The sequence below is a fragment of the Mytilus edulis genome, chromosome 1, assembly GCF_963676685.1.
Source record: "Mytilus edulis chromosome 1, xbMytEdul2.2, whole genome shotgun sequence".
Classification (NCBI taxonomy): Eukaryota; Metazoa; Mollusca; class Bivalvia; order Mytilida; family Mytilidae; genus Mytilus; species Mytilus edulis.
This window is the reverse complement of record NC_092344.1, coordinates 115,701,006-115,716,185: the sequence shown is the minus strand read 5'-3', so window position 1 is coordinate 115,716,185 and position 15,180 is coordinate 115,701,006. Positions and strand designations below refer to the sequence as shown.

The 15,180-nt window shown below is 31.7% G+C and overlaps 1 protein-coding gene across 3 annotated transcripts in view; it reads left to right on the top strand.

Annotated features, from left to right (window-relative positions):
• The window catches only part of LOC139501554 (structural maintenance of chromosomes protein 6-like), a 58,629-nt gene that overhangs the window by 8,814 nt on the left and 34,635 nt on the right, over positions 1–15,180 (top strand). For all 3 annotated transcript variants that reach the window (XM_071290682.1, XM_071290688.1, XM_071290675.1), the window contains exons 2-11: positions 8,605–8,764; positions 9,284–9,398; positions 9,775–9,880; positions 10,764–10,900; positions 11,240–11,382; positions 11,791–11,892; positions 12,553–12,690; positions 13,296–13,376; positions 13,871–14,017; positions 14,363–14,451. In XM_071290682.1, coding sequence (XP_071146783.1) covers positions 8,605–8,764; positions 9,284–9,398; positions 9,775–9,880; positions 10,764–10,900; positions 11,240–11,382; positions 11,791–11,892; positions 12,553–12,690; positions 13,296–13,376; positions 13,871–14,017; positions 14,363–14,451 — 1,218 coding nt within the window. The remainder of the gene's footprint in view (positions 1–8,604; positions 8,765–9,283; positions 9,399–9,774; positions 9,881–10,763; positions 10,901–11,239; positions 11,383–11,790; positions 11,893–12,552; positions 12,691–13,295; positions 13,377–13,870; positions 14,018–14,362; positions 14,452–15,180) is intronic.

Sequence of the window (15,180 nt, the reverse complement as noted above, 5' to 3'; positions counted from 1 at the left end):
ACCCCAGTTTTGTGGGGTTTTTCGACCCTAAAAAAACGTGTTTATCCCATAAACTTGGGATCACCCCATGTTTCATGACTTGAGCCCAACCTGTTGTAGGCATGTCTGTCTACACTCTTTGGAGTTGTATCCTGGTCTAATATAAGTTGATAAAATATTGGTTATTATTACAAATCAATGCCTTATTGTATTGTATTTGATTTGTCTACCTATGATCAAATATGATTTTAAGAATTTAATGGTCAATTATTTCTTCATTTTTATTTAAAAAGTATTTTTGTTGAAAAAAAATATGGTATTATTTTATAAACAACAGAATAAGGTAGTCAAGCCCTGTACAGTCACATGTCAGGGGCACAAAGTAACATATGATACTGTGATAAAGGAAAGGAACAACATTGCCATTGGTTACTTAACACTTTCAGTACGCATTGTTTTTTTTGGCCCGTTCGTATAGCCGGAGATTTATTAGCGCGAGCAGTTTCGTGGCCGGGATTAATTTGACATGTGCTCGTAAAAAAATCGTCTCGGAACTTTAAACGACAATTACCGCTATTTGAGATCGATTTTCGTTAAAATATTTTAAGGTTAAGTTATACCCTACTTGTTTTGAGTTGTGGTGTGGTTAGAGCGATATGAAAAGGAAGCAGTATCAACAGTTTAGCTCTATGACGATAAAATCCTTTTAGGCCATTTCAGTGTTTTGTGTTGGAAAACATAGTACTGGATGTACTGGTCAGCCCTATCAACCCCTCCCATGTATTGTGTGTAATCAGAGATCATATGTGGACATGGTATCTCTTGTCGTTGAAAAATACAATCTGCTTGTTGCACATTTCTCTGCACTGCACCTACTGAGAAATCGTGTATACATGTACTTGAAATTAAGTTTACATTTTTTTTGTCCTTCCATACAACAGCAGCCACTGCATACTTCTGTCTAAACTGCATGTCCCCACGATTAGTAACACCTTCAGGGTTTTTCTTCATTATATCTTTAGGAAGCTCTCTCCTATTGATTCGTACAGTACCACATGCAGCAGTGTTAAAATGTTCAAACAAGTCTGTAAATAAGGTGGGAGAAGTGAAGTAGTTGTCCATATAAATATGGTACCCTTGCCCTATAACATTTGCCTTTTCAATACAATTTTTGACTACACGGTTTGCCAGACAATGATCTGCGGCACCATTTATCCTCCCACTGTATACCTGACAAGAAAACATAGCCTGTATTAGCTTCTGCTATCGCCCACATTTTTATTCCCCATTTGGTAGGCTTGGCTGGCATATACTGCTTAAAAGACAGTCGTCCTTTCCATGGAACCATCACCTCATCAACTGATAGTTGCCTTTTAGGGATATACTGGTTTACCATAGAATCTGTAAACATATTCAATAATGATTCAATTTTGTATAATTTAGAATAATTGGGATCCCCTGGCTGTGGGGCTTGCTCACTATTTGAAAAATGGATGTACCGCATAATTTGCATATAGCGATCCCTTTTCATGACTTTACTGAAGTACAGGGTCTCCAGCATAACATCTGTGCTCCAGTAGGATTTTATATCTGGTTTTACATTGATTCCCATCAAGAAACATAAACCTAGAAAAGCCTTCATTTCTTCAACAGTTGGTGTAACCCATGGGGATTTATTTTCATCAGGATGATCACGAATTTGTTTATTGGCATACCTGTCTGTCTCCTGTATGATGTATTGCAAAATGGCATTGGTAAACAGCAATGAGAAAAAATCAACGGGCTCTTTATCTGGATCTAAAACTGTGGTAGGACCAGTATTTCCACGTGGTAAAAATATGTGTGGTAATCCCCTCTCATAATAATTAAAATTTTCATGCCACCCATCAGCTTCAGCAGGACTGTCACCAGCTTCATCAACAAGGGGTTCATTTTCATCAGAAAAATCATTTTCACTTTCATTTTCACCATCAACAACATCTAATTCACCTATCCCAATTTGTGCAAGCCTATCATTGTACCGCTGTGCAGCTGCATCAACTTCATTTTGCGAAAATCCGTCAAACTCTTCATCCGAAGATTCAGACATTTTTTTTAATTTTCACCCAGACGACAATACTACGTTTTTCACAACTATTTTACTATGGAACCGCCTTTAGCCTAGAAAAATTTGATTGGCTACACAAAAATATGGATGTCCTTATTTGGGAGAACACCTGCACATAGTGTGAAATTTATTTGTCGGCAAAAACCGTAAACTTCCGATCGTCAACTGAGCGCAATCAACAACATGCAAAGATGATACATAAAGAGACAGCCATTACCGGCTTTACGGCTTATCTTTTTTATTAAACAGTCCTAAGTAAATATTATTAATTTTTAAAACAGCGATACATGAATAGTTTAAATATTTTGTGTGTAAGGTAATGAACTTTCATTTTTTAAAGCGATCACGTTGACTACACATGTCAACAAAATTGAAAAAATGGCGGCATATTATTTTATCATGAGAGCAAATCGAAAGTACGAAGAAATGACATAACAATGACTTTTATTGTCAAAATTTATACACAATATTAAAAATTGAAACCTGTTAACACATTGTGGTAACGTACGCTTTACAGCTTTACGTAATTGATCTGATATTAAAACTGAAAGTAGGTCAGAGTATTTTTCGTTGTCCATGATGCATTCAGGCATCACACGGCCGTAGCAAGGTGATGCATTCAGGCATCATACGGCGGTACCCAGGTGATGCCTTAAACCCTTTCAACGCTACACAAAATAATAGAAAAATGGCTGCTGTTGCTGCATTTTTTTTGTGTTCATTCATTAGAACAGTATATTTCTTTTCAGACTGCTGTATCTTTTTTATTATAAGAGATACAGAAAAAGTTATTGCATGAAAAATGCTCAGGAGAGTATGAACTGTAATGTTAGGCAGTTATTTCAGTAAAATTTTGATCAGGTTACCTGCATTTTCAGGTAATTAACAGGTAAAAGGTGTAATTTGTTACATTTGTGTTGAATTTTGAATAAAAACTACTTTTCGTTTTAATAACCTGAAAATGCAGGTAACCTGATAAAAATTTTACTGAAATACAGTACCCTTCAAGAGTACCAACTCTCCCACACCCTACACCGAGGAAAATGTCGGAGCCACTCCGAAAAACTCCAAAATGTTGGGAGGAATTTGGGAGTAATCTCTCCCAAAATCAGGTAAATGTTTATTGTGATAACGAGCTCACTCTCTACACCGAGGAATTAATTGCCCTTATCCTACTTTGATCTATACCGGCACAAGACTGAATGGGTAATTGGATTACCTGACAGGTAAAGGTTGAAGTAATAAAGAATTATATTTCCGGTCTACTGTACCAGTTTAAGTGTCAAACAGGTGTATAATTTTAAATGGGCGTATGACATTTACGCCGATTTTTAAAATTTTCATTCTTTCATTTGCGCCGATTTCATTTTTTCATTTGCGCCGATTTTATATTTGCTCCTAATTGGATTTACAGGTAAGTTAATACTTATACATGTACTATACCGTGCAGGTATATTGGTAAAATCTGTTTATAAACATACTAGGTTTTAGTTAATTTGGATTCATATTGTTCTGAACTTTGCTGTAATTATTGCACACTGCAACGAGCCGAGGAGTCAATTTTTTTAACCATCGACGGCCACACACATAAGTACGTTAGCAAGACAAAGAAAAGATGGATTACGTTATAAAATTGACAATTACAACAAATATAGAAGAGACGAAATCACATGAAAGGAACATATTAGATATGTTGCCTATAAATACTCAGCAAGAACAGATTTATGATTTTAATGTCTTCCGTTTTTATGGATTTGAATGCTGTAAATAGATTTTAAAAAGTCATTTTAGTATAAACCAGAGTGTTTTTCTCTAAGGTTTTTACTTCTTGATTTTAAAGTATGTAAATATAGTGTACAACTGGAAGACGGAAGAGGTCTATAATGATAAATATAAAAAAACATGACTTGGATGGAGAGTTGTCTCATTTGCACTCATACCACATCTTCTTATATCTATTCACCTGTAATTAACCTGTAATTTACCTGTAAAAAAATCGGCGCAAATGAAAACAAAAATCGACGCAAATGAAATGCAGATCGGCGCAAATGCAAAACGCCGTTTTAAATGTCTTTAATACTAATTAAATTTCATTTGTGGTAATAAAAACTAAAGTCAAAATATTTTCGTATTTCTTGTTAGCCCATCTAAAAATATCTTAACCTTAATGTACTTGCTTTAAAAAAAAAACGATTATAAAATATAGCGGAATATGTGAAAAACAAAATATTCTACTTCAAAGTTAAAGTCTTTATTTAAAAATTATAAGTCTAAAAGCTTTATATATGCAAGTAAAAAGGAAAATTTATTCACCATTCATTAGACAAAATAATTGCCCCGTAATAATTGTGTAAATCTACGGCATTTTCTTTTTACGATTATCTAACTGCCTAACATTACAGTTCATACTCTCCTGAGCATTTTTCATGTAATAACTTTCTCTGTATCTCTTAATTAAAAAGTTATAATAAAAAAGATACAGCAGTCTGAAAAGGAATATACTGTTCTAATGAATGAACACAAAAAAAATGCAGCAGCAGCAGCCATTTTTCTATTTTTTTGTGTAGCATTGAAAGGGTTAATGGCATAAAGAACTGGTGTCCATGTATTCAATCTGGTCAGAATACTGGCGATTGGTTCCTTTTTTGGCCATTTTTGGGGATCTAAAAAAGGGAAGCTGAACACTTTAAATCATTGTTATCTTTTTGATCAGTTAAGTGCTTCGAAATTCAGCAATCGAAAAACAAAGACTGTAAAATATTTATCTGATATTGTTATGCTTCTAAACAACAAAAGTGTTCATTTATCAATGCTTCAAACACTTCATGAACCAAGAATAAAATGTTCTCAGGACGGGGACCTTGTACCTTCACAACCATTTCTGTGTCTCTGAAAAAAATATTTATTTAGTAGTGCCTTTCAAATTTTCTTTACAAACAAACAAAAAAAAATCACATTTTGGAACTTTTAATTTTCCCTTGCAACTAACGTGTATTATATTTTACTGTTGAAACAATGCAATGGATACTTCATTAACATGAACAAATGTTTATTAACATTGAAGGCTGGAACAAGACACAGATGTTTTTTTTCTCTCTTTCAGTTGAAGAAAGTGAAAAAAATTATCCAGCAGTTTAAAGTAGACCTATCACCTGGTCAGATTAGGGAAAACCAACAAATCATTTTTCTCTGGCTTTGAAAGTCAAGTCCACACTTGGTTGATTTAGCATCAAGTCAAACCAATTTCTTTGTATATTCATTAAAACACTTGGTTTTGTCAATTCCAGGGCTTTCCATTGAAGCTGGTAGCCGGTGGAAATCCGCCGTTTACGGTTGTTTCAAGTGCCTGCTACTTCATTGACATAATTATAAATTCAAAAGAAAAAAATATCTTTTTCAAATGTTTACAGGCAGCCGAGAGAGGTATTGTCGCAAAGTCGTGGTCACGATAAACAAGAATGAAAAGGCAGTGTTTACCTTGGGCTAAATATAATTCACATGAATTCAGGTCACTAAGGCCAAAAAAAAATATATGTCTGTTTCCTGTTCCCGACTGACCCTGACTCAAAGCCCCGACCCTAGATCTTTTTATTCAATTCCGGAAAAAAATCGTTTCAGGCTGGAAAAATTCGTTTCCGGTCCGATCCAGATCCGTATTTTACTATACCCAAACAATCAAAACACAATTGTGATACAATTAAGGTTTAAAAAATGTCGGCACTGGGAGGATTATTTAATTATAGCTTCTTTAAAGAGATTAAATTTTTAGGGTACAGGACCCTAACCAAACATGACATTTAACCATCTGCAAATCTGACAGGGAGTGCAAAAAAAAAAAAAAAAAAAAAAATACCGACCCTGATTTTTTTGCCTTGGCAGCAGGAAACAGACATATATTTTTTTTGGCCTAATTGGTTGTCTTTTTAAAGTCAGAATGCATCGTTTCTTTTCAAAGATAACAAGAGAGATGTTCCAGTGGTCATTGAACGATAACAATAGAGACGTTTCGATGGTCATTAACTCGTTGGCTTTTTTTTTTGGCTTTTAAAACGTGAAGACAATCAGATAGGATGACAATCTTATGTTATGGAATAATATCAGTCAAATTAAAGAAAGTGTAGTAGATCATATTGTTCAGAATCTGGAAAATAGTATCTTTTGAAGTTCATTTTTCAAAGCCCACTTGGTGTTCAGAGAATCAAGGTAAAAAACAAAAGTAGAATATTGTCGACTCGACCTCAAATAAAATAACATTTTCAAATGATTTATGTATCCGACTTATTGAACAGTTTACAAAAAAAAGAGAAAATCAGAGAATATATCAATTTTCTGTCAATGCTTGAGAAATAATTGTATGATTTAAATACGCGTAACAGTCTTTAGAGAGAAAAGGGGGGTCATTTGTTTACAAATGCACGTAGTTATGCAAAATAAATCGATTCAGATTTCTAACAAACCGAATTTTTATATAAATAAAACTCCTTCAAAACTAAATGAATTTTTAGCATAAGGTAATGAAAATAAAAAACTATAGCATAAAAAAAAAATGAAATTTCTTTTTCTTTCTTTTATTTCATACATAAAAAATGGTCATTTGAAAGATGAAATTAAGTGCCAGGAGATTGCGAGAATGCAGGATTTTGCTCTATTTATGCTTCGCCAAACGCATGTTACAGCCGCCTATAATTTTAATTGAGCCTTCTACTTCAATTTCAAGGGAACGCCCTGCAATTCTGGATCTAGAATTATCTCTTATTCTCAGTTTTAGATTAGACTGGTGGTCTACAATCTGAAAATAATTTAAATTATGGATTATCTGTGGTTAAAAGTAGAAATACCCCTAAAATAACTATTTGCAAACAAATTTAGGCAGACAGAGATTTTGATTGTGCACCTTTTGATCAATCAGACCAAAGTTTTATGTTTGGAAAAAGAAGTATAAACTTTTTTAGAAGAATCTTTGTTTCAAAAACTATTAATTTTAAATCTATCAGAAACTGAGAACATTATTCCATGAAAGTATTGAATTGTGAACCCTTCTCTTCAGAACTTTTCAATTAGTTATTTTAATCATTTTACTTGTCTGGAGTATCTTTAAAAATGTATAATTCACTTCTAGAAAGATTCCATTGCTGAATGGCAATGAATGGGGTGGATTTTATTAATATGAATACTATAGTGTATTTGTTGCATCACAGCACAGATGTTGCTTTTGTGTTACTGTTATTTGAATTTTTTCCTCTAATATGTCTATATATTATAACAATTAAAAACCAATTGTTCGCTGACTTGTCTTTCCACTTCTTGCGATTCATATTGTCATGAAAATATTAAAATACAGTTTAAAATGTCATATACAGTGTCAAATGATAACTTTATGTACGCTTATTCCCAAAATATATGGTTTCTAAACAATTTTGTTGAAATAAGGGAGATAATTTGTTACTTCCAGTCTGAAAAAATGTCTCTTTCTGTATTATTTGATAGATTACTTGACACTGATTCCAAAAATATATATGGTCCTATAAACTTTTACATCATAAATACAAAACAAAGCTACATCCGGTTTAAATAAAGTCATTTCCCGTTGCATTCTCAAGGTCATGTAAATTGCAACCTAATGAGAAAGTCCCATGGCTTTATCAGCTTTATTGTGTTTAAATATGAAGTTAAAACAAAGGTCAAAATCTAGAACATCAAATCTATCTTTGACCTTGAGCTCAATTTCAATGTCATACACCAAGGACCTTTAATCAAATTACCCTAGGTCTTTATTATACTTGGTAAATGAGTTATACCACCATACATGTCATATTGAATATAAAAAGGGAGAAAACTCCTTTTACTGTCAACATACCCTTTCAACCAAAATTCATGTGTTACAACATTTCGCAACTTACAATTTAGTAAAAATATGTTGTCGATATCTTATACCGTTTTTGAAAGTAAGCCAAAATCAAAATTTATTTTTTTTGGACAAAGGACCTCAAATCAAAAGACCCTAGGTCTCTATCACTTATGGTTAACCAGTTAGAAATGCATATTACTTGTATCATAGGCACAAGGGGAAATAACTCTCATATGGAGTGTTCATATCGCTTCGGTCAAAATAGGACAAATCATGCGAAGGATATAACGAGCAATTATATAAAATAAATTTGTCACTTTCTTCTGCGGTTACGAAGGAGATGTAGTCTCAAGAAAAACAGTGTTCGGGGAGATAACTCTAAACAAAGAAAAATGTTCGTCTTAGTGGGGTGAAATTTAAAAGCGCATGAACTATATGATATCATATGAGAAATATCTAAGTGACATATTGTGAAACAAATATTTATCGCAAGAACAAAATTAGGCGGAAGAAAATAAAAAAAATAATCAGAACAAATACAATAGGTCTTTCTAATGAATAGAAATAAATACTGATGTGACTAGAATTACACACAGAAGTTAGAATATTATAGTTTACATAATATTCTCAGATATTCTAACAATCATGTAAAACTATTATTTCTCTGTAGACTGTATGATAAGAAATCCAAAGGGAAGGCTAACAAGAGAAAAAATAATGAAGAATCTGGCCCAAGTAAAAAAAGAACCAAAGACAGAAAGACGGAAGATAATAGTGAAGATGATGATGACTTCAATCTCACTCAACAAGCAGATTTTGATGTTCAGACAGTAAGTGTTATTCAGCAGATATATATTTATTAAGTCTAGTCAAAATCAAAGAAAAACAGGATGGTATTATGATATATATGACAATTCATGGTACTTGCATGTGCTCTTTATTTTCAAAATCAAGTTCAAAAATTGCAAATAAAACAAAAGCTATGTGTATTCACAAAAAAATATGGAAGGGCCAGTTGAAAAATCGAAACAAAATTTATTATTGAGTTGACATTGGTATAAATCTCATTAATCATTTGTTAATTGAAATCTTAAAGTAAAAGTTCAAATTTGAGTTTAAAGTACAGCCAAGTAAGACCTTATTGCACCCTGTGGTTTTTTGTTAAATTTAGATAAGTTTTATAATAATTCATGGATTAAAAAAAGATCATCAAACCAGTAGACTTAATATGATGAAATCCAAGAATATGTGAATACATTTAGTTCTTCCTTTGTGGTCAATTATGACATGGGAACTATATGCAGTATGTCTAGATAATCTTTTACAGGGACACATTTTGTTCTTTTTAGAGAGAAGCTGACATAGGAATTATAGAACGGATCTCTATGAAAAATTTTATGTGCCATAGCAGATTGGATGTTCGATTAGGACCTCATGTAAACTTTGTAGTAGGCAGAAATGGAAGTAAGTGGGATTATTATTGTATTCAGGTGTTGGTTTTGACCACATCATTCATGTCACATGTATAATTAAAAGGCCAGCATCCATTGGTTTTGAGGACTGGACACATTTAGTGAATGGGTCAACAAAAAAACCTGGTAACATTGTTTTTAACATATATCTGATTTGAATGTTCTGGACCACATGTCTTTATCTGTGAAACTTATGTGGGCAGAAAAATCACAAATGTAGAGTTAAAAGCCCTTCCATTTTACAAATGTACATTTTGAATTTTAAATATGTTTTCCAATATTATTATAAAGATTTTGTTATTAAAGTTATGAGGTTAAACTTGTTTTTTTTTATAAAAGATTTTTTTGTTGTTACATTTATCTTTAAGGTGGCAAAAGTGCAATAGTAACAGCTTTAGTGGTAGGTTTGGGTGGAAAAGCTTCAGTAACCAGTAGAGGAACAACAATTAAAAGTTTCATTAAAAATGGAAAACAGTATGTATATTTAATATTATTGAAAAATTTCATCAACAAATATTTATATTGCGTTTGACTTGGCATTATCTGGAAGTGGTACAGACCTGAGAAAAAGTCCACATATTCCTTTCTCAACATGAAACATAATTCTAAAATAGCATGGAATTACATGAAACTCTTATTTTTAAAACAAGTGTTGAATGTTTTGCTTGTGGTTTGAAGTCTGTTTATACTTGTTTGGGTTGAGAAATTTGAAGATGATATAAAACAATTGAAGCTTTTTTTTTAAGGAATTCTCTGAATCATGACTGAATCATGACTTTCCACAGTCCACACAAACCTTATCCATGGATAAAAATTGTTATTCAAAGTGGCTTCTCTTTCTTAATCAGACAAGGAGGAGTGGTGAGACTTACAGATGTGTGCCTAACACTCACAACTGTGACAGCTACAATACTGCTTGTTATTCACATCTTATTTACTTTCAATGAAATGTGTATTATTTTTTACTTTTCAATTATTTAACCTGCAGATAATTATGAATTATCCCATTGTCTTCAATCAGAGGTTAATATAACCAATTGTCTACATATAGGAAAGTTGAAGAATATAAATAAAATAAAAATATTAGATAAAAGGTGCATGACTAAGTATTGTACAAAATAAGTATTTGATGAACTAGGTATGGTACACAACATATACTTTGTATTTACTTTCATATATACACCATTTGGTATAATTAATTTTTACCATACCTAGTTGTGCATTAAAAAAAAAGTTTTGCTCAAATTGATTTTTGAGGTTTTTCAATAAAAACATAGGCTTTTGTTATTAGAAAATATGTGGAAGTTTGTCAATGTCTTTAAAATAGTAGTTATTGTAATTGATTGTTTAATTTCAGAACTGCTGAATTGGAGATTCATCTAAGGAACAGAGGAGCTGATGCATATAAACCTACTGAATATGGCAATACAATTATTGTAGAAAGAAAATTTACAAAAGATGGAGGAAGTGGCTATAAAATCAAGTCCAAAGATGGTATAAAGATTTATTTAGTCTGAATCTCATCAAAGAATAAATAATAGAGTTGTTGATGATGCTTTGCAAACCTAATTTATGAAGGCTGTGGTCTGGTGAATAAATCTGATAAATAGCTGCACCTAAATATGATTTCTCATTTCAATTCAAAATATCAGATTGCTTAATGTTGCTAGGTTTTATAGTATTATTAGTATTAAGAAGTGAACATGTGCAAATTGTTTCAAAGTTAGTTTATAATATAAAGAACCTGAAAAAAATATTAAAATGTTCCTTGATCTGTAAAAAAGACTCTTCATTGATATGATTTATATGAAAATGGCCATTTGTGTTTTTCAGGTAAAATAATATCCTCCAAAAGAGAAGATTTGAATTGTATATTGGACCAGTTCAACATACAAGTAGATAATCCTGTGTCAATTTTAAATCAGGATACAAGTCGTCACTTCCTCAATTCAAAGAGTCCTCATGATAAGTATAAGGTATGGACAAATTATTTAAAGATTGACAGGTATTTCTAAATATTATTGTACATTTGATTAAACTGAAATCAGTAAATCAACAAAAAACAAATATAAGTAGTATTTCAAAATATGACAGAGATGCATTATTTATTGCAAACAAGAATATGTATCCTCAAAATTGTGTATTAAATAACAGGAGAGACTATTTGAGCTATTTTTTGTTTGTCACAATTTGTGCTTTGTCAGCAGCTTGAGAGTTTTGAATCGTAACATTAGCAATTTTCAGATCTATAGGACACCAACCTCATGAGCATAAGTATTTAACCTTTAATTTTGGAAAAAAAATTAGGCTTAATAATTGCAGCTTATTTAACAATATTTGTAGTTAATTCGCTTGAGTGTAACTTTTGAACTTTTTTCTGACAGTTTTTTCTAAAGGCCACACAGCTAGAACAAATGAAGGCTGATTATCAGACAGCTGATCAACATCGAGAGGTCACTAAAGAGGTCATTGAGAAAAAGGAACAGGTAACACAAGCTTCATTAAGAAATGTTTTTTATCTTCTTAATTTCTTTCAGCTTTTGTCTTAAAATTATAAAAATACTATTAAGTAGAAGGCCAAGTCTTATAGAGCTATTTTGTGAAAACAAGTCATAAATGCTTTTCGAGTGGGACAAATTAATTTTATTGCTTTTCTTAGAAAAAAATACCCCTCAAAATTCTTTTATTAGAAGGACAGTAATTGTGATTCTGTGTTCGTTCTAGTTGGTAGCTACAAAGTGATAAGCTAATGAAACTGAGATATGGTTTCTAAAATTTACTATTGCTAGTGGCAAAAATAAGTAAGAAGACATGGAATTGCAAGTCATATAGATTTTTCTTGTAGAATGACAGATTGTATTGATTTTCTCTATTATCATATATTATTTATCATGATATTTTTGTTAGACAACTTAAATACACTTCTATGTCCATGTCAGACAATTTTCATAAATTGCTTTGGATTAGAAATGATGATGACGTTTTGTCTATACAAAAACTCGTGAGTTGATAATACTTAGCAGCTGATATGAAAAGTTGACATATATTTATTGTAGATGCTTCCGAAACTTGAGAAAGAAGTATTAGACTCGTGAGTTGATAATACTTAGCAGCTGATATGAAAAGTTGACATATATTTATTGTAGATGCTTCCGAAACTTGAGAAAGAAGTATTAGATTGGGAGCAGAAGTTTAAATCTTTGACAGCAATAGATGATTTAAAGAAGAAAATTGATAGATTGAAAGAAGATATGGCTTGGGCTTTTGTTAGTGAAAAGGAAAAGGTAATAACTTAAGGAAAATTTGTCTATTCTTTGAATAATTTTGTTGAACATTTGATCCATTTTTAGTTGTAACTACCACAGTATATCAAGTAAAGGGTAAATCAATAATTTTTATAACAATTTTAAATTGTTTGAAAGACCTAAAAAAAAATGTAGCTGAAAGTCTATCAACGTTTACAATATTAAAATAGTTTTATTATTGACCTATTTTTAACAGTTCACTGAACATGAATGGTTCTTGGTTTGAGGGGCGTTAACCTTATGTTTAATAAAAAAGAAATGTTATAAGACTCCATTTGTTTTCATTGAAATTTTAGAACTACTTCTTAATGCTTGTAGAGTAAAACTTTGATTGGCCCAGCTACTTGCGTGCTTTGTTTGTATAAAAGTTTTCTCAAGGCTTTAGAATTTAGATTGACATCTTCAAACAATATATATAAGCATAGTCAAACCTGAATATGTTATATTTTAATTTGATTTGACATAATCTCAATTCCAAGATTACAATATACAAATAAAGCAAGCAAGCTAACCAAAGTATTTCTCTACTTGTTTTATGAAATTTGCTCTAACAATCAAATGTATTGGAATGTACTACATTTTAGGGATTGCAACCTTTGGTTAGAGAGCATGATTCAGAAAAAGCTAGGATGCCAAGATTTGAACAAAAAGTGGAAGAAGCAAAGGTAATACTGAATTCTTTTTATGATAATATTAAGCTACAATAACTTGGTATCCAATAAATTTTAACATTTATAAACCTAGATATAGGATTTAATTTGATTAAATCTTTCAAATACTGTCACCCAAAGACATATGTATAAGAGAATATCTGACACTTAATGGTAGAATATTGCTTAAAATAATAGAGAATAGGGTGAGTGGTGCACAGAAATTTGCTTAAAATAATGTTTCATAATGAACCTTTTACTTGGTTTGATGCTAACAGTAGTTATAACAAATGTGATTTTAGTTTGGTTACAATCTGACACATTGAAGAGAGATTATCAAGATGAAATTGTTTCAGATTTTGTTGAGCCTTTTATGTCTTACGATACTGTATAGGTTTTGGTCATGGATTATATACATTCTCATCCTTTAGGTTCTGGTGGATAATTGACTGATTCATTTATAAAGCAGTGATAGTGTGTTACAGTAATTAGGTTATACATTTTTTCAGGATAATGTGAACAAATATGTTAACCAACAAAAAAGCATTCAAGAACAATTAAAGGCTGCAAGTGAAGATGTTCTACTACTACGACCCAAATATGAAGAATTAAAAGAAGTTCTTGGGCAAAAGAAAAAGTTTGCAAGAAATGCTTTGGTAAGTTGATACAGTTAATATAATAAGTTAATCTTGTACTCAAAAAGTTAGAAAACACTTGATTCAAACACTTATACTTTGTTTGTCTTTAATGTTTCAACATAAGTATAAAAAATAGTACTATTAGTAGCCACTTTTCATAAGTTACCCTCATGTTTTTCAATTGGAAGAACTTCTTAAATCTTATTTCATTCACATTACAGATATAATTGATATGGCAATAAGGCTAGCGCTTTTAAGCAAGTCTGAGCTCTGACTATTTTATTTGCCAGAAGTTATCACAACTTGTGTAAAAAGAATATCATCTGCAAGGTAAAATTGAATACTATATTATTTTGAATTCAGGATGATTTTAAAAGAGTAGAAAATACGTTGAAGAAGAATCAGAGAGAAAAATGTGCCTTGGAGGCTAGGATCAAAGAATTACAGAAAAGGTAATTGATTAATGACTTATACTGAGGTGTTTACTGTAATAAGGTTATACCATTGCCATTGGTTGACTTAGCCCTAAGGTTCAGTGTGATTTATCACTTTTATTATCTTACATTCAAATTCTCTAGAATGATAATGTACTCTCTCTTAAATACCTTTGTTAAATTTGTTGAATTACAAGATGAAGGTTCTATGATGAGCCATCCCAATGTTTTTAAATGGGTTTCTGAAAGGAGTTTACTGAAAGTATACACATTTAGAGCTAATCTGCGTTGGGTCTGAAACAGAAAATGTATGTCTGGGTAGAATCATGTCTTCCTGCTGACTGCTATATTGTGAACTAGCACTCAGCAAGTCAATCTTTTTCAAAGCATGGTTTATATTCATATCACACAAACATGTCCTCAATGGTAAACAGTGTACATGGTTATTTCCAGGTTATCAGTTTAAGCACTCTCAACTTGATTTTACACATACCGTAGAAAGGCTTGTATAGTCAGCGGTTTTATTCTCCAAAATTGGACCTTCCAGACGGGGTGGGGACAACAGACGTATTTACACTTGTATGCAAATTTGTCGGCCATTACATAAAATCACACAGGTTCCCGTAAATTTTGACCTCATAATTCAAAACATTTGACGTCATAACTAAAAAGTGATTGTTGCTTGACATCAAAAGGTTATCTGGAGGTGATATAAGGTCATTCAGAGGCACAATACAGCTAAATACC